The sequence below is a fragment of the Leptinotarsa decemlineata genome, unplaced genomic scaffold, assembly GCF_025532065.1.
Source record: "Leptinotarsa decemlineata unplaced genomic scaffold, Ldec_3_MD MMD2_tig00026354_RagTag_RagTag, whole genome shotgun sequence".
In the NCBI taxonomy this organism is placed as follows: Eukaryota; Metazoa; Arthropoda; class Insecta; order Coleoptera; family Chrysomelidae; genus Leptinotarsa; species Leptinotarsa decemlineata.
This window is the reverse complement of record NW_027412702.1, coordinates 2421433-2442564: the sequence shown is the minus strand read 5'-3', so window position 1 is coordinate 2442564 and position 21132 is coordinate 2421433. Positions and strand designations below refer to the sequence as shown.

Genomic DNA, 21132 nt, shown 5'->3' with positions numbered 1-21132 from the left:
AATGAATACATGTTTCTACGTAGTTTTCAGGAAACAGATTTCGAGAGTTTGCAATCTACAGAGATTTATTTTTCTAATTCTATGCAGAAGCATCTTTTATTAAATATAACATTGCCATCGCAGAATGTATGAAGGCAGGGACACATATACGCGGTGGCGGTGGCGACAGCGGTGGCGGTGGCGGTAATCACTAAACACATACATGAGCGGTAGCAATGCGGTCGCTCATGCGGTATAGTCTCTCAAAACATCCATTTGTGAATAATATTGGGTAGGTATACTTATCCATCCTATGGATTTCGAAGAGGAAGTATTACTTTTGGCAGCCGCCAATGAAGAAGAACAACGGGAGTTGCTCCATCAGAGGAACCGAAGGTACGTTTTGTTCAAATGTGTTGGATGAAAAATTTAATTTTCTCAATGTTATTTTAGGAAAAACCAATGGGTTCATGAAATAAATCAGACGCGTCTTCAGGAAGGAGAATTCCACACGTTATATAAACAGCTACGAATGGATGAGAAACGGTTTTATATTTATTTTCGGATGAATTTTGAATGCTTTGATGAAATATTAGCACGTATAGAGAATGATATAAGAAAACAACACAGTAAATTCAGGGAACCAATAGAACCTGCAGAGCGGCTTGCAGTTACCTTAAGGTCAGTACATTCATTTGAAATAAAATGAAATCAAGAGTCGATGATTTAAAAATAATTTGAGTTTTTTGAAGTAAAAAGAACACGTTTCACGATTTAGCGCAGTTTATATTTGAGAATGCAACATACAAAAAATATAAAAAATCCAATGTGTACAAGACTTTCAAATTAAGTTTGTAGTTTTAAATTTACTTCTAAGATGCTACTGTTGACTAGGTAGTAGTGAAATCAAACGCAGAAAAAAAATAAATAGTGCATATCATAGTATATTTATGTTGAATATCAAAAATAAGTAAGAACACAAAAAAAATTCTGAATACTGGCCAGGAACGTAGTACACAATAACAGAAGAAACGTAGAAACCCAGCAACAAAAGTTAGAAAACAAATAAATTTAAGTCAAATATTACTATTGCCAAAATTTTCATATCAAGAAGCAGTGGCCGATAGTGATTGTGATGTTATTGTTTCAGTATTTGGAACATTTGGAACATGATACGAATATTCTGGAGAACTCATGACCGACAATGAATGCGCATTCGAGTTTGAAATATTGCATACAGACGAAGTTGGGATTTCCTGTTGCTGTTCCAATTCGTTTTCCATAATCATGTTAGCAATACCAAATTTTATCATTGTTTCTCTTCGAACAGATAATTTCTTCACAGCTGCGGCATACCCCAAAAATATTTTGTCTATTTCATCGCACTCTGCTACCATCGACCTTTTTTGAAAGTAACTTAATATTTTCTCAGTACCATTTGGTTGTGAAGAGGGTGTGACTTTAGTAACCTTCCTTTTTCTGCTAGTTTGAGGTATGGGTAATTGTTCTATGTCTGCTGTTTCTGTACGTTGAACAGTATTAACTGGCAATTCCACTTCGTTGTCATTAGTAACTGAGTTGTCGTCATTTGGTATTTCTAAAGAATTGACTGGTGAATCAGCTGGCGACTCTTCTTGAGTTGACTCTAATATATCAGACGATATACCTGCACGAGAAATATTAGACTCCGTTGTTGCAAACCGGAGGAATGGCCGAAATGGTTCCATTTGTTGAGCCCATGGCCACTTCTTATAACGACAAATTACTGATGCTTTCTGTCCAGTTGTCGTTTTTTCTGATCTAAGATGTTTGGCATAATTATCGCGTAAATTTTTCCACTTCTTTTTAATATGTTTCCCTGCAAACAAAAAAAAATATTATTTTGTTTCAGATTTCTAGCAAGAGGAGATTCATATAAAACCATTGGACACAGTTTCCGAGTGGGATTTTCTACGGTTTCAAAAATTGTTGAAGAAGTATGTTGCGCAATTTGGACGAGACTGCAACCAATTTATATGCCAGAACCCACTACAGAAATTTGGGAAACTTCAATTTCCGGTTTTAAGGATATATGGAACTTTCCTAACTGTCTAGGAAGTATAGACGGCAAACATGTAACTATAAAGTGCCCCAAAAACAGTGGATCTCTACATTATTGTTGTTTAAAAAAATTTTCGATAGTGTTAATGGCAATTGTGGATCCGTACTATAAATTCATTTCCATCGATGTCGGAGCCTATGGAAAAAAAAGTGATGGTGGTATTTTTGAAGCTTCAAATATGGGTAGAAAATTTGAAACTGGAACCTTTAACATTCCTGCCACTAAACTTTTGCATGGGAAGGATGAGCCACTTCCTTGTGTCTTAGTTGGTGACGAAGCTTTTACATTAAGCTCGTACTTAATGAGACCATTTCCTTATCGACAATTACGCCAGGACGCCAGAAAAGAAAAATTTAATTACCACCTATGCCGAGCTCGTCGAGTCGTGGAAAACGCTTTTGGAATTTTGGCTCAAAAGTGGCGGCTATTTTTTAGCCCTCTAGAAATGAAAGTTCCAACTGCAATAAGTATTGTGAAAGCTACTTGTGTTCTCCACAATTTTCTACGATCAAAGAATGTAGACGAACATTTTCATCATCTAACTGAATATGATCCAAGACCAGTGCAGGGATTAAATAATTTGCCAGCTGACAGACGAAGAGCAACTAATTATGCTTTTTATTTACGTGATCAATTTGTTGATTATTTCAATAGCTTGTAGTGTTTAATGTTACTAAACAATGAGTTATATTGACATAACATAATAAACTACCAATACACAATAACACTAATATTTTCATACTTACCATCCATGCCTTCAACATTTAAACTTTTCGCCATTTCGTCCCATGCTTTATTCTTAATCCGAATATTTTTGTAATGAGGATGAGATAAATCATATAACACCCTGCATTTCTTTACATGTTCTATAATTTTTTCAGTGACACTTTCTTCAATTATAGACATTTTTGCGAGCGGTACGCGTTTCAATAGCGGTCGAACTCAACAGCCCATGTTTCACCGCCACCGCGCATTAGAACGCTGCCGTACCGCTCTGGCCGTAGACATGTTACGACAAATGTGCAACGGCATATTTGATTGTACATGTTACGTCTGAACGCCACCGCGTACTCCACCGCGTATATGTGTCCCTGCCTTGAAACTCTTTACTTTGAAAATGAAGGCATTATTGGCAATAAATTCACACATAGTCATTCAGCTTTTGCATCAACGCATATCAAACAAGTAAATTTTCGAAAGGTTCTGTAGAATCAATATAAATTCAGTGCCAATTTTTCTTTGAAGGTGGATGATAATGTTTCATGGTGTATTTCATCAGTTTGGACTTCCATTGTCTAACATAATATAAATTATTTGAAATCCCTGAAAGAATCTGTAAAAAAATTAAAAAGATCAACCAAAAAATAACAATTTTATTAAACAAAAACTGAAATTACAGAGAAATCACATACAAGCAACAACCAAAAAAATAAGACATTGAAATATTAATACAAGCTAAAAATTAAAAAATATTAGAACAGTTATCACCCGAAGACGATTGTGGATGTTTGTTTGAAGGTTATTGACAATGTTTCATGATGAATTTCATTAGTTCGGACTAGTTCTAATATATAAAATGATTTGAAATCCCTGAAACATATCAAAAAGAAGAATTAAAAAATGAATAGCTATAAATAACAATTAAATTAAGAAAAAAAAAACTGAAATAAAATAGTAGTAAAATAAAATACAAGTCAAAATAAAAACAATTGAACAAAAAATAAAATTAAAGAAATACAAAATCAAAATAAAGATAAAAATAAAAAAGAAAAAAGTTAAGATATTTTTACTTGTATTTTATTTCACTATTATTTCATTTCAGTTTTTTTGCTTAATATAATTGTTATTTACAGTTATTTATTTTTTTATTCTTCTTTTTTAGTTGTTTCAGAGATTTCAAATCATTTTATATATTGGACAATGGAAGTCCAAACTAGTGAAATTCACGATTGTGGATACTAACAATCGAAACGGCGTGACGTAACTTGGTTTGGAATCTTTTAATTTTAATTTTTCATTTTTTGTTTGATAATATATTTCAATTTTTTATTTTTTTGGTTGTTTAGTTTGGGTGTTATTTCTTTGTAACTTTAGTTTTTGTTCAATACAATTGTTATTTTCTATGTTTATCTTTTTAATTTTTTTACAGATTCTTTGAGGGATTTCAAATCAATTTATATTATATTAGACAATGGAAGTCCGAACTGATGAAATACATCAGGGCCAATTTGATTCAGGTATTTACTATCGACACCGTATAGAAGTAGAAGTTTACTTCTACTTCTGTACGGTGCCATCGATGATGTGGAGATTTAGGAGGGTTTGACTGATAAAACGAAAATGTGTATTTTCGTATAGTTGATGTAATTTTTTTGTCAAAAATTTATTGTTTCTATGGAAACACTTTCGAAGAATTTTTTTACGTAGAATTCAATGGTGTAAAAAACTCTTATTTTTTCGATTGAGATATTGACAGTTATTGATGGAAAACTATTTTTTTATTTACGTATAATTCAATGGTGTAAAAAACTTATTTTTTCAAATGAGATATCAATAGTTATTGATCATTGAAATAAAGAGCTTTTAGGTTTTTCATGTAATCTTTGAAACGCACACTTTGATCAAGTAGACTTTGGACGACGCGACGCAGCGATAAAACAGAAAGAAATTGATCAGTAGTAGCTATCAAATATTGAGAAAGCTTATCACAGCAGTAATTAAAAGAGATAACAGTTCATACTATATTTACCACCAATAAGTGAAACTTCAACAATAATAATAATAATGAAAAAGAACAAACAATAAAATATATTTCTTCAGAGAAGATGTTCGAAATGTCTACCAGCTTTTCCTACACACAATCGTTGAAAAATCGTTGAAAATGCCGGCACTGCTCACACAAGCTTCGTCTGTCTAAATACAATTTAACAAAATTTCGCTAGCACAGTAGGTTTTTCAAGTGTATGAATACTTTAAATTATTCTTACTTCAATATTTATATACTACAGGTTACAGGTAACCATAATTGAGACTACCTCCAAAAAATTACCTGTAGCTTTTATTTGAAAAAATATTATCACAAAATGTTTCGCTAGCCCAGTAGCTTTTTCAGGTGTATGAATACTTCAAATTATTCTTACTTTAATATTTATATGCTACAGGTAACCATAATTGAGACTACCCCCGAAAAATTACCTGAAGCTTCAGGTAATACACTTGAAAAAGCTACTGTGCTAGCGAAACATGTTGTGATTATATTTTTTCAAATAAAGTTTGTGGAGAACAAATCGTGAGGTGTAGTTTTTGAAATTACTATGGATCTTCATCAAGTAACGGCCAAATCAATCAGAAAATTTAACAAAAAATCAAGCAATTGGTTACAACTTTCACAGAACCACTGGCAAAATGCCACGCGGAGTTCAAAATCTCCTGGTTTGAGTTGATGAACTCTTCTGGTCCTGTATGACTTGAATTTATGTTTTTTCAAAATCCTCCTAACGTTAGTTCTTGGTAGGCCTGTTGATATTGTCAAATTTCACGTTGAAGTTTTGGGATTATTGTCAACAGCTCCAAAAACGACTATTTCTTCCAACTCCTTATCTTTATGTGATTCATCTAAATTTGTCAATTTCTTTTCAAATTGACCACAATCAATATAGAAGATAGAAATTATGAAGAGGCTGGAGTAAAACGAGGAGGCGGCATAATGTGCTGCGTAAAAAAGAAATATAAACCAACATTGACTCTGAAAAGTGATAATGTAGACTTTCAATCTATTTGTACAAAGCTGAATATAAATGGAACATTTCTCGTGATATGTTGTATTTATATAAAATCTGGTTCGAACCTATCAGTGTATGAGAAATGTTTAAATTTTTTAGAGCAACATGACGACTTACAAGTTTGCAATCTGTTTGTTGTAGGTGATTTCAACGTTCCTGAAATTGATGGAGCATCTTATTCACTTAATCAAGGGTCAACCAATGCTAAAATTATTCATGATATAGTCAGCCGGTATGATTTGTACTCTTTGAATGACATTTCAAATTACACAAATAACACATTAGATCTGGTATTGACGAATGTAACAGAAGCAAAGGTGACAAAATCACAGACACCCCTCGTAAGCGTGGATAATTACCATCCCCCATTGGAAATATATGTAATTTAACTGTTAAGCCTGTTTTTAATAGTAATGGTAAGGATCAAAATCTTCGCAACTATAATTTTAAAAAAGGAGACTATATAAAGTTATATCTATTATTGAGCAATTGTGATTGGTCTCAAATTACTTCCGCAGACAATCCTAACCTGTGTGTAGATCAGTTTTATAAAATTCTATATGACATTCTTGATCAATGCGTACCTGTCAAGAAAAAAGTCGATAACAACAAATATCCGCTCTGGTATACAAGAAATTTGATTGAGAAAATAAAATTGAAAAGCAAATATTTCAAAAAATCGAAAAAAAATTCTTCTTATTTACTTAGATACCAAGAGTTGAGAAAAGATGTTAAATTGGCTATAAAAGAAAATTACTCTAACTACCTATCAAATATTGAAGAAGACATCAATAATAATCCGAATAATTTCTGGAACTACATAAAAAATAAGCGACAAAACTCTAATATTGCCTACAGATTTTCTTATGAAAATCAGTATTTTGATAATGAAGTCGATATCGCTAATGCATTTGCTGATTACTTCAAGTCTGTTTACACTGATAGTGCCCCACCACCAACTGATCTGCATTACCAGAGTTATGACTTAGATCATTTGAACATTTCAAATATTACTCAGTCTGAAATAGCCGAAGTCATTAAAACATTGAAGCCTAGGTCTGCTATAGGTGTTGATGGTATTCCTGCTTATTTCTTTAAAGCCTATACTGACAGTCTTTTAATACCACTACAGAAAATATTCAACGCCTCAATAAGAAACAAGATATTCCCAGACAAGTTCAAAATTGGTCGCATAACACCCATACATAAATCAGGAAACACTAGTTTAGTTTGTAACTATAGGCCCATTACAGTTCTGCCATCGCCATCAAAAATCTTTGTTTTTTTATATAATCGGATATATCATCATGTGTCTCCAGTCATAATTAACGAACAACATGATTTTGTACCAAAAAAATCAACTATAACAAATTTAATCCTCATTAGTGTGTTAATAATATTGAATTTCAAGTTGACACGATATATACCGACTTAGCAAAAGCTTTTGATAAGGTCAACCACAATATCTTGATAAAGAAATTGCATGCATATTCTTTTTCAGAAAACTTATCATCTTTACTCAAGTCGTATCTTTCGAATCGCGAGAATTTTGTGAAATTCAACGATAGAAAATCAAATACCTTCGTAACATCTTCGGGTGTACCACAGGGCTCAATACTAGGTCCTTTGCTCTTTGTTATGTTTGTCAACGATATATCTAATTATATTAGGTATACAAAATTTGTGTTATACGCTGATCTTGAAAATTTACAGATCCATCAAATCATTTGAAGATACTGATTTCATACAAAATGATATTATCTCCATATCTGCTTTCTGTAAGGATAATGACCTGGCTTTGAATGTATCCAAATGTAGAATAATAACTTTTACCAGTAAAAGAAACCCTTTTAAGAGACTCTATAACATTGATAATATTCCTATCGAGAGAGTCAATGAAATCAAGGATCTAGGTGTGGTATTTACTTCAAACTTCAACTTCAATGAACATATTGAAAGACTGCAAGCGGAATGTTTCAGACGGCTTGGATTCATCCTCAGGATGAATCAGGATGATTAAGACTTATAAAGTACTTTTTAATTCTTACATTCGTTCAAAACTCGAATATGCGTGTGTAATATGGTCACCCCAAACGCTGACGCATTCTGATATGCTGGAAAAGGTACAAAAACGATATCTCAGGTCAATGTATCTAAAAAAATATGGAATATACCCTTTTATGATATCCTTTGTAAAACAAATGGAAGATTTTAATTTAAGCACCCTTAAAAAACGCCGAGAAAATTTTTAAATATTATTCATATTCAATTTATTACGAAACAACATTTTTCTTCCCGATGTACTCGCTTCCATCAATTTCAGTATACCAGATATACACCTGAGGCGAAGAGATTGCATATTTCATAACTTCAACGTAAATTCTCCAGTTGATTGCTCCTTGATAACTACAAACAAATTAGTTGAAAACACTGATATCGATATTTTAAACATTACCCCAACCAATCTCAGATCTCTGTTATTCTCTATTCAATAAGAATGAATTAATGTTACATGTTTCTTTTATTTTTACAGATATGACATATATATATATATATATATATATATATATATATATATATATATATATATATATATATATATTTATTTACACACAAGCCCGTTTCTATTTCCTTTCCTATTTCCGTTCCTATTTGCAATGATTTTATATATTTCATTATAGAGATTTTATATTTATAATAATTTTATTGTCAATTGTATCTTTTTATCTATATAGTGTTAGGTTTAGTGTAGTTTAGGTACTGTGTATATATAATTGGACTCTGTCTGTATATATTCAGGATAAATGAATAAATGAATAAATATGTTGTATCGCAATCTTGCAAAAATGCCTCTAAAAGGTTGTTTTCTCTCTGGATACCTCTCGTGATACAACTTGTTTGCTGCTTCTGCATTTTCCCCGGTTTGTATAAAACAGACTATCATATCCCATTCTTCATAATTCTAATACTTAATTGCGAATGTGTTTGAAAAGAGCTTCTTTACTGCTCAAATCAAAATTTGACAGCTACCAGTGAAAATTTGCATTCTGTTTTATCCCCGCATCATCCAAACCCTACTTGATCAAAGTGTGCGTTTCAAAGTCTACCTAAAAAAAATCTAAAAGCTCTGTATTTCAGTTCCCAAGATTGAAGAGACCTATGGAAGTGCATATCAGAACTGCTTCGTGGATAGGAAAAAACGCTGGCACAAGTCTATATTTAAAGGGGACAAATACCTTATTTTTCTTAAAGACCGCGTATATCCAATGTATTTGTTTGGGGTGTGAGTGCAAAGATTTTCCAAGGTTTTTCGGGACAGTCTAGCTTTGTGAAAACCGTTTTAATCCGGTCAATCTAGACATTGGAAGGTACATAAATTTACAACAAGCTGCAAACGCGTGTAATTGTTCAAAACATATAAGGTAGTGTACTTAGCGCGTTTTTTTAACGTGGTTTCCCCAGCAGGCCTATACCACATGTTTGTTGTGATTCTGTCAAATTGAAAACTTGCATAATAAAATACATTAGAAAGGGTTGGAAATTATAAAAGCGATTGAAATTAAAAAAATGTAAAAATTTATTCATCTGAGTCATAACCTTCAAATACTTCTTCTTGTTGTTCTTCTTCTTGGTCTTCTTCTTCTTCATCCTGGGTGTATGTAAACTGCGTCAAGAGTGATGTATCGCATGTTTCCTCGTTGGTATCAAATGAATCCTCCACTATTGGTGATTCAGCATTAGAACATGACTTGCCTTGACAATGTGTACATGCCAGAGAACACAACAGTCCAACTTTTTTACAACCACATTTAGCGCTGCATCCCTTTTTACAATTGCAAAAAATAGTGTTCAGCAGTTTTTCCGGCGCAGGTGGGAGTAAAGTCTGAATAGGTTCTAATGCATTGTCGACCAACTTCCAACCCCAGTCTTTTGGGTCTAGCTGATAACCAAGCTACACTTGAACTTGGTAATATACCCGGAAAAGATGTTGATGAGCAGCAACTGAGGTTGGAGGAAGACAAGCTAATTGCACCTGTTTCTTATTTTAAGTGCTTTTTACGAAACATGCATATCGATACTTATCTAAGCAGGTGTTTTTTTCGGAGCTTTGTACATAGAAAGAAGAAACTGAATCCCGTTGGTGATAATTTCTTGTTGAGTCGAATTACTTTTTTTGAAAACTTCAGCACATTGAACTGAATCTTGTTTTTCAAACATTTTAACACGCACACAATTGAACAGGGAGACATATGTTGGCTCAAGGTTACCCTAGCGTACAAATTAAGGGACTGGATTCTACCAGATATTCTTATATTTATACTTATGTATACCAATAAAAAAATATTTTTACTTAAATTACAACTTCAGAGATGTATACCTATACGTGGCATACTTATGCATATAATGACGATTAAAACTTTTACAACTTTTTGACATGTCGTATCTCAGAAACGGTGTTTCTAAGAAAAAAAAATATCGATACATTTTTTGTAGATAATTTTATGATCTACAATTTTTATTTGAGGTTATTTTATGATAAAACTTACCGTTTTCCTGAAAATCGCGAAAAACCAATTTTTTTCGAGATTTTTGACCTTTGACCTCGAACAATTTTTTTCCAGGCATCGCAATCATTCGGTATTTTAAATTCTTATTTTTAACTATGATTTGAACAATTACATGCATTTGCAGCTTGTTGTAAATTTATGTACCTTCACTCTTATTTTTTAGTCTAATTTGACCGGCCTATTTTTCAATTTAGAAAAAAATTATGCTAATAAACATCAGTGAGCGGCGAATTGTCGCAAGTGGTTAGAGCCCAACTCCCACCAGATATTTTTCTCGAAATAATTTTTCTAGTTGAAGCTAGGTTGGATATGTTAGGTTACATAAATGACAAACCTGCGAATACCTATGATGCTCCCTTGGCAACTCAATTTCCACATTTATTATTTCTGAAATGAAGTTCAATTATTTCCACCCCTTCTGAAACGAAGTACCTCATAATTGAATTCGAAAGGTTATAAAATAGATGAGAGAATCTTCCAAAGAAAGGAAGTATTAATCAATTTAAAAATAAGTAACTCTATACATGGATGTGTAGATTATGCAAAGAAATAACTTTCAGATACAAACTGAAAGAAAGTCCTCCTGAAACAGCCACTTTCATATAAACATTGAATTACACGAAAGAAAAAATTCTTTCGAAACAAATACTTCTATATGAACACTGAATTATACAGAAGATACTTTTCTCCATTCAGTTTGTATATCGAACATTCGTGGAGGAATAAGAATCAGATATCATTCACATGAGTTCTACTTTGAATGAATGATATCTGATTCTTATTCCTCTACGAATGTTCGATATACAAACTGAATAGAGAAAAGTATCTTCTGTATAATTCAGTGTTCATATAGAAGTAATTGTTTCGAAAGAATTTTTTCTTTCGTGTAATTCAATGTTTATATGAAAGTAGCTGTTTCAGGAGGACTTTCTTTCAGTTTGTGTCTGAAAGTTATTTCTTTGCATGATCTACACATCCATGTATAGAGTTACTTATTTTTAAATTGATTAATCCTTCCTTTCTTTGGAAGATTCTCTCATCCATTTTTTTGTATCAGATGGAGTAGTAGAAAGCCAAAAACTTTCTTTCCCAAAAAATTAATCACTCCTAAAAATATAACCCTTTCAAATCAGTTATAAAATAATTTTTAAACACCTCGTCACAATTCACACGACAAATTATCTATCTATTGGAACTGCAAATTGTTCTGAATATATTTAGAATAAATAATTTTGCATTTTTCGGAAAAACGTATTCTTGTAGGTTGAAGATTTTACATTGTTTTTACGATTGAAACTTGGCTCATTACAAATGAACTTTTGTATTTTTGAACTTATGTGAAATTTTCCTGGCAGTTATCAGTTGCGGCAAGTTTTTGATGGTCCGCAAGGTTGATAATATATAAATGAGAAAATAAATACAGCAATACAAAAATATTGTTAATATTCAAATTGTTTACCTACTCCCCGTGTGACAACTATTTTTTACGAAAACTCCAACAATTTCTAAACCTGAAATCCTAGTGGCTAATTGAAACCCATGATGTAATACATTCTGCCACTTCAATTGATTTAACATAGGAGTGATTGTTTGGAATGAGTATATCAAAATGATTCCTCATTGTGGAGCAGCGATTTACTGTTTCAATATGAAACCGTAGAATGCCGTGATATAATTATTAGTGTAATACAGTATAATTAATTATTCTAGTGTTTATTGATATTGAGGATATTATAGAGAAGAAGAAAATTTTTTTCAATTATTATTGAAGCATTTTATTTGAATTCAGTTGTACATACACATTCTGCACCTTGAAACATTTTAAATGCTTCCTTTTTAATATGTACTCTCATTTATCTTATTCATAAGTAGTTTTTTCAATTTATGATGTAACACAACCATAAATTTCGTTTTATTTAAATATAAGTTTGTCTATTTTGAAATGATTCTCAGGGTTCTTTGATAATTTGATAATGGAAGCCGGTACTCTATAAGAAGTACATATCGAACAATTCACATTTTGGCATTTACGGAGAACATGAAAATAAAAAACCCTCAGAAGTCGAAACTTGTGCGAGCTAAGGATTAACGAGGTCTTACCTTTTAACGTGTGATTCCTAACGCTACGCCCAAAGATTTCATTATTTTTTTTACCTGAAAAATACCGTAGATTGTTGACGAGAGTGGTGTGATGAGTGCTACCTAGGACCTTCCGAATTGTTTTTTAGTTTTCAGTTAATTATCTACTTCATTATTACTTTTTTCTCAATAAAAACATTCAACATAAAACATTTTTTTTACTTATTTTATTTTAATTCTACGAAGAAACTAACAAAGTTATCGTAATTGTTACTAAAAGTTGATAATGAATGGAATAATGAAGCTTTCGTTACATGAAAAACAACTCACTTACTAACTTCAAAATTAATTTCTGGAAAGGTCATAAAATGGAGATAAATTACAAAAAAAATTCTCATGAACTACTTGTTTAATTGTTTGTAATAAAGATAAACAGATGATTCTTTAGATGAAATGAATTTTCAATTCATCGTTTTTAATTGGGGTGGAAAACAAATGCCCGGAAGTAGGTAAATAAACATCGATAAGATTGAAATTGAATGATTCTCCCTAAATGTTACTTTTTCTTATCGTGACCCTTCATGACCTCGTCTTCAAAATAAGCACAGATATCTTTGATGATCGAAGAGAACGAAACTAAAAGAAGAGTGTTAGTGATTATTCTCGACTGACAGGAACATGGATCAAATTAGAAACGGTTGGTTCAGTGAAATTGCTGATTTATGGCCGGGACAATCTTTCTCGTTGGAAGTAGAAAAAGTTCTATACCAGGCTAAGTCAGCTTATCAAGATGTTCTCGTCTTTGAATCGTAAGTTAAAATTTTAATTACTGTTAATCAAGTAGTTTTGAGACTTTATTCGTACTTCATTATATCTTTACAATTCACTTATAGTTGATATTCATAAACCTATTAGTTTGATTCTGAATAAACCTAGAAATACATTCAGGCGCAAATTCAGAGACAGTAACTATTTGCCTATTTGTTTTCGGTGAATATAATTTAAAATCTAAATATCTCTCTCTCTTTTTCTCTCTCTCTCTCATCTTCATTACTTTCTCTTGACCCACTTTTTCTCTTTTATTTTAACATTTTTTCACCAAATTCACTATCCGACGTTTCGTCTTCTGACAATCATACTCATGCAAGAAAAATAGTGCTTTTCTTTCTAATTTCATTGATGTATAATTTCTTTTGATTTGCTCTTCTGAATCCTCAGGTATTAAAAAAAAACTTCATCTGTATTGAAAAAACACTTCATTGTGAGACAGTTTGAAAAACCGTAACACGAGTTTCGCCATTCAATGGCCTCTTTGGGCGTGTTTTTATTAACTATATTCTACATATTCAATTAAGCATATTCAGAGTATAGTTAGTGAAGACACGCCCGAAAAAGCCATTGTATGGCGAAACACGTGTAGCGTTTTTCTCAAACTGTTTAGTGAAAATCTCACAATAAAGTGTTTTTTGAATACGTTAGTTATGGATTTTCATCAAGTATCGGCGAATTTCATCATATAACTTCATCTGAGATGGTCATGACTGAATCGAAAAATTTAATTTTGATAAACACTAGTTGTCAGAATATTACTGGAGTTTTTTTATAACACCAAACCGTTATTTCAACACCTCAACACTTGTTTCGACAACCAAGATCAAACTGTTCGATCTTCCTCTTGAAGATGATCACTTGGTGATCGAAACACGTGTCGAGGTGTTAAAATAACGGTTGGGTGTTGGGAAAAACTCCAGTAATATTCATTACTACACCAAAGGTTCCAAACAGCGCATCACAAGTACTAGTTGTCAAAACCTATAAAACATCATAAGTTTGCACGAATACTTCAGTCGAAATGTACTCATTCTCAAATTATAAATTTGATAGGAATAGTATGAAAATAGCACAAATTTATTTTGAATTATATCCGCAGAAATGCAACAGTCGGATAGAACATTATTCAGTATTTTGGAAAAGAATTGGCTGAGTACGGTGCGTTACAAAAACCAAACAAATATATCGACTTATGAAAGTTAGTGTATAGGTGTCGATAAAGTATTCCTTTATCGTCTTGTAGATATAATAAATAACTATCATTTTTTCAGCTGCAAAAAGTCAATATTCATAATCAAATAGTTAATAAATCACAAGAGATTATATGATGATAGGAACTCACTTTAGAATATAGTGTAAATTCCGTAAATTGTGTAAATTTACTGATCCTATTTTCTGGTGTTCCAATATTTGTAGATTCTTTATCAAAACTGTCAAATATGCTACCCACGTTAACTAAATTACTTGAAGCTTCAGGAATCTTTTTAGTGAATAATTAATAATCATTTTGGAAATACTGAAAATCTGTGGAATATTCAAGTTTTTTATTTTACTGTGTTTTTGAATTGAACTTAACCTTCTCCTATTTACCTAAACTACACTTTACCTAAGAAATATTGTTTCACTGATATTGTGAAAAAAAAATGTTTCGCATCTATTTCAGTTTTTTTTGCTTGCAGGAAAAATAATGGAACCGTTCTGGTGTTGGATGGCATCATTCAGTGTACCCAAAAAGATGAATTTTCATACCAAGAAATGTTAACATTCTTAGCCCTATGTTCACATCCTAATCCACGAAAAGTATTGATTGTTGGAGGTGGAGATGGTGGTGTCGCTCGTGAGGTAGTGAAACATCCCATGGTGGAGGAAGTTGTTCAGGTAAAAAACACAGCGAGTGGTAGAGTAATTTCGTCGACGTCTCTGAATGATAAAATGTCAGATCCCACTGTCGCAGCAATACACATTTTTCTTTTTTTTTTTCTAATCGATAACCGATTGGGTTGGCGTGAGTGGTTCACCCCACTCATTCAGTTAACCACCATGTGAAATGGTGGTTAAAGCCCCACGGTCAGACGATCGATTTTCACTGCTTATCGCCCAACCCTTGCTAGGAGCCACAAGTTAAACAGTAAGACCCCGCTAATCCTTAGCTCGCACAAGTTTCCGTAGAAGGGCGACAGCTGGAACGCGAACAGGAAAACATATTTTTCGCTAGCACGCTCAGTTAGCTTCCTTCGAGGTGCTTTCATCGCCGACGTTGAAAGTGGACTGTCATGAAACTTTTGTACAAATTGTAATTTCCTCATTTCAAATTTGAAGCAATAAAGTTATGACCAATCTTGTCCGTACCACAAGCAAGGTTTGTGGTGATTGGGATTATAAGACAGAATTACAAATTCAATAATACATGGTGCTATTTTTTGTCCTCCACAACCTCGACAGATGACATGGTATGTCTTGATGTCTTTTTGATTAAATATTTTGATTTACGAATTAGGATTTATATCTGTTATCAGTCATCTGGCAACAGATATACATTCGTTTCTTCTAGTTGAATGTACCTAAATAAAAACTGCAGGAAGCGAAAAACAATGTTCAATTCGATGTTAATGTCTCAGTTGAGTCCAGTCAATTCGTTTCCTGTTTTCAGCGTCAGTGGGCTGATCTTGAAAAACACTCAGGAGTATTTTAAAGACAGATGCAAACTTAGCGTAAGAAGGGTTTTTTCGTTTAGCGTTCAAGAAGGATTTGGAATATGCAACCAATACTATATAGAGTACTCACATTTGAAAACCGGAGTATTCAAAAAATGTTTTGTGTTGCCCTTTATTTGAATACAAAACATGCTTTTCATATCAAGACACAACTGTTGAACTGAATACATGTCTGTTATTTATTTTGTACCTAACATATCTAGTCAAGCCTACTCTGTTGTATTTAATTTTGTATATTACAACAAGTATATTTATTTCAGGTGGAGATTGATGAGAAAGTTGTCATCGCAAGCAAACAACTTTTACCTTTCATGGCTAAAGGTTTCGATTCTCCAAAACTCACCTTGAACATATGTGATGGTTTTGAATACATGAAAAATCATGTAGGAGAATTTGATGTCATTATAACAGATTCCTCAGATCCTATTGGACCGGCTGTTAACCTCTTTACAGAAAATTATTATGGTCTCCTGAAAAACGCTCTAAAACCAAATGGTATGTATGCATGAGTTTTTGCAGACGATAACGAATGTATCATCTTGATTGGAAATTATTTTTTTTCAATTTTCAATGAATTCTGCAATATGAATATTTGAGTATAGTACTCGAAATAAATAAATAAACTGCTTGCCAATCCCAACGGGTCTAGATCCTTTTGGTCGGTAGTTAAAGCTGTTAATAAAAACTTTACAAAATCCACACTGACACAAGCGCATGGTTCAATTGCAACAACAGCCATTGAAAAAGCAAATCTACTAGCTGAAGAATTTGCGTCCCGCTCTAGAATTCACAATGCCGGAAATTACTTTTCTGAAACAGCTCAATATCATCAAGGTGTCTGGCCCTGATGGAGTGCCCGTCAACGTACTTGAAAAGTTCGCAAATGAACTCGCACCAGTGTTTTGTAGACTTTTCAACCTGTCTTACAAGAAAGGGTTTTTTTCTGGTTGGAAGATTGCTCGCGTTCAGTCTCTATTGTCAATAAATGCAAGAAAAATCTTTCAAATAACTATAGACCAGACGCTTCGCTAATAATGATATCAAAAATCATGTAGAAAGCCGTAAACCAACATATCCTTAAATATTTGGAAGGCTTCAACATCTTTAGCAATCATCGGAAACAAAGATCAACAAGCGACTTTCTATCGTATGTCACCCATTTGGAATAACGCAATCAAGAAACATGGATAGGTAAGAGCTGTAGCGCTGGATAGGCCTTTGACCGTGTGTGGCATGGGGGTTTGCTGGCCAAACTTCGAAGCTATGGATAATTTTTGTGTATGGCTCTTCAGATTCCTAAAAGAACGTTCCCTGCAAGTGGCCGTCGACGGAGTATCTCTCGAATACTTTTACCATCAATGCTGGTGTTCCCCAGGGATCTATATTGTCGCCAACCTTGTTTCTATTGTATATAAATGACTTATTGAGAAAAAAACGAGAATCCAATATATTGCTTTGCTGACAACAGCACACTTGTTTTGTCATTCCATTTGGATTCCAGGACATCGGTGGCGGATGCACATCTTCACCGGCAACAGGAGGTTGCATATCTTAATGAGAATCTGGAAGTTATTTCGAATTGAAGTGAAAGTAACCACGTTCAATTCAATGCAACAAAAACCCAGGCATCGGTTTTCTCCTAAAAAATAAATGTCTTCGAATCGGATATAATTATGTCAGGTCAGACAATTCCTCTTTCTGCTTTGATAAGTTTGTTGTGGGTTAAAATGCACACCAATATGTCTTGGCAGAATTATGTCGCTGGAATTGCCAAAGCCGCTTCTCAAAAGCAAGATAAAAACATGGAAAAGTTGATAACCTCACATCACTCAAAAAATGGTTAGCAAAACTTCTATTGAAGTGATCAGTACCGCAATTGCCTCAAACGCCAGTGAATCGTGACTAATAATGCTGTATTTTCACCATTACGACGTTTTTGTTTCCACTGACCATAATATTAATAACCACTGTTCAACATATCATATCATCGCTTGTGTCTACTCCGTAATTATACTTCCAGTTTTATTGTAATTTCTCTTTATTCTAACGTTATCTAGATCTAGACCATATTTTTCAAAAATCGGAACAATGTTCGAACAACAATTTGCCCACCATATTGGTTTTCTTCAATATTTCTGCATCTAAAGATTATAAAAGAAAATTATTTTCAGTCTGTAGAGACGTTCAAGGCCAAGAAATTTTTTGGGCATACGATTTCGTACGAAGCTGTAATATAAATTTCAAAATTTGAATCAATATGATACTTTTTGTCACCATTCCCATAATTACCCTGGTTTCAAATTATTATGAAAACTTCAATTCATATGATTAAATACATTTTAGTATTTGTTTTTCAATTTCAATTTTTTCAACTGACTTTTCTTATCTATTGTTATCGATAGTTGAATAGATCAATAAAAAATGTTTATTCTAATAATAACGTATATATCATACATTTTTCCCCTTTCCTATTAGATGTTCAGCTTTCTGAATGATATTTCTCATGAAGTTTTTCTTTTGCAGGTGTTATCAGTTGCCAGGCTGGCACTGTATGGTCAGACTTTCCCCAGGTGAAGCAAACAATGGAAAACTGCAAAAAGCATTTTCCAATTGTTAACTATGCTACGTCTAGTGTTCCCAGCTACCCTGATGGACAAATCGGATATATGGTTGCTACTCTCAACAAATCACTAAATTTGAAAAAACCCGTTTTCAGGTTCACCGAAAAACAAGTTGAAGAGTTAGAATTGAGGTACTATAACGATGAAATTCATTCGGCTTCTTTTGTTTTACCAAACTTCGTCAGAAAACATTTGAGCTAGCAAATAACAAGTTTTTTCTTTTGTGTTATTTTGAGTTGAAAATGTGAAATAAAAATTGAGTAAAACATTTCGAAGTTTATATTGCCTGAATGTTTTTCCCGTAATTTTTGGGGTTTTACTTTCCTGGAATCAAAAAACTTTTTGATAATAACCATTTGGTAAGAGCCAATTACTAAATTTGCTCACAAAACTAACTGCATTTGAATGAAAATCGAGATAATGATTTATCCAACTTATGGGTAATAGTTGTTTGTTGTCCGCGGACAACAAACAAGAGGTTTGTCATCGCCCCATCTGCCTGTGAACGAGGTAACCAACGGCATATTCGGAATTTGCCCAATTCCTCGTATAAGGAAAGACACATTTTCACATATAGGCACTGGGCATACTTGGATATTGGCTATAAATCAAATCATCTGAAGGAACAATTCGTACAGGCCAGTCTCAACTAGCTACACTGTAGGTTAATGGGCTGACCGATAGGTGTCAGTGCAGGATTCTTCACTGAAGTTATTCCTGCATATGCCGCAATAGATTTTCAATTATTGGAACACTGCAGACCGGTTTCGGGCTGTTTGGCCACTTGTCAGTGCAAGGTAGTGTATAAAATTAACATAAAGTCGATGATTAATTGATTCGATATTGGTATCCTCGGAAACACAATCGAATTTAAACTCAAAAGTCTTGATAATCTTCGTGTAACCGTTGTTGCTGTTTTCGATAAACTTCAAATGCAATATGAGGAAAATGAGTTTGCAGAGCAAACCTTCTCGTTGTTTTTTGACGAGGTCAGCCCCTCTAAACTGTTCTAAGAGACGAGTACTTTGAATGCTTCTCTGGCAGTCTTTCTCAATGTTGAGTGGCAGCATGAGAGAAGGCTGGATATTCTCAGTAATGTGGTCCCCGGTACGATAAAATACTCGACTTTAGGTGCCCTCCGAAGATGTCACTTATCGGTGTACTGATGAAATCGATACTTCAGGTTGAATGTCCTTTAGTTTTTGGTTCCATTACGTTCCCTTCATTATTAGAATCATTATGCAGATCAGAGTCAACGAGAGGTTTTTCATTTTCAGGGTAATATTCAACCAACTCCTTTAACTTTAACATTTCACCATTGAGTCCATTCAAATGAAAAAACCTAGAAACTCTTTCGCATCTTGTTTACCCTCAATTCAGTCAGCCCGCGTCTTATTTAACAGTTTATAATTCCACGTCGGACCGAATGCGATGCCAGTGTTAATTATAACTTCTTGGTCGTTGGTAACATGTTTCTCCACTCTTCCGTCTTTCGTCCTAATGCAGGAAAATAAGCACTCAAACTGCTCCACAAAACGACACACTCCAAATATAACCGGGGTAGATTTCATTCTATCGTTCGACGAGATATTTTTGCTCAAACTGTTCAATACGTTGTAGACTGGTGGGCGGGTAGTGGTCAAAAGGTGGATATTTGGCAATTGGTTGAATCTCCGCAAAATTTTCCCTGGTTTGAACATTTTTTCCCTTCTGCATTTGTCCATTAATGATGTTGAAACTGTTAGTGCTCAGTTTGTCTGTTAGTCTTCTACCATAAAATTTTCCTAACTTTAGTCATTTACTTTTATTGCCGTTTGGATAATTTTCAATAGAAGAAGCTGGGGTGAAATCTATTGTATCAGGAAACTCAGTTATATCAGACCAATTTTGTGGGCGGAAAAAAAATTTCATCAAGACTTTGAGAGGGAGAAATAGTGCCAAGAACTAATGCATCATTTCCTCTCTGAATTGCAATGCTGATTCGTTGTATCAAAAATGATCTTGCTCTAGAATAGCCTGTTCCCGTAATTAGTTTTCAACCAATATCTTTGAAAAAGTCTGAAGCAAAGGAACTAAAGGTACAGAATGTATCAATGGCGATTCAATAGAATATATATATCGATCTTCCAGACACTTAATTGTATTTCCACTGTTTAATTTTTTCAGTGAGATTTTCATTAAGCAGAAATGTTCGATAGCATTGAAGATTCATTAGTACTTTGAGAAAGGGGTGTTGAATGATGTTTTTTCCTCATATGAATGTTAACACCACGCTTCTTATTGAAAATCCGATAACAAAAACTGCATTCCAAGTTTGATTTGGGTTCAGGACATACAATAATTTCATTTCCATCTGATTTTCTCCTGGATGACAACTTTCTTGACTTGTCATTTTTCATGTTGAGAAATGACAGATTTGAAAATTATATAATTTCCCAGCAAATAAATGGATTTCAC

General features: G+C 33.3%; 1 protein-coding gene across 1 annotated transcript; it reads left to right on the top strand.

The window, feature by feature from the left end:
• Window positions 1-13131: 13131 nt before the first annotated feature.
• On the top strand, window positions 13132-18943 carry LOC141486434 (spermidine synthase-like). The gene is made up of 4 exons (XM_074184391.1): window positions 13132-13318; window positions 15020-15218; window positions 16315-16549; window positions 18578-18943. The coding sequence occupies exons 1-4, from the start codon at window positions 13188-13190 to the stop codon at window positions 18874-18876; spliced, it is 864 nt and encodes a 287-aa protein (XP_074040492.1). The 5' UTR covers window positions 13132-13187; the 3' UTR covers window positions 18877-18943.
• Window positions 18944-21132: the final 2189 nt, after the last annotated feature.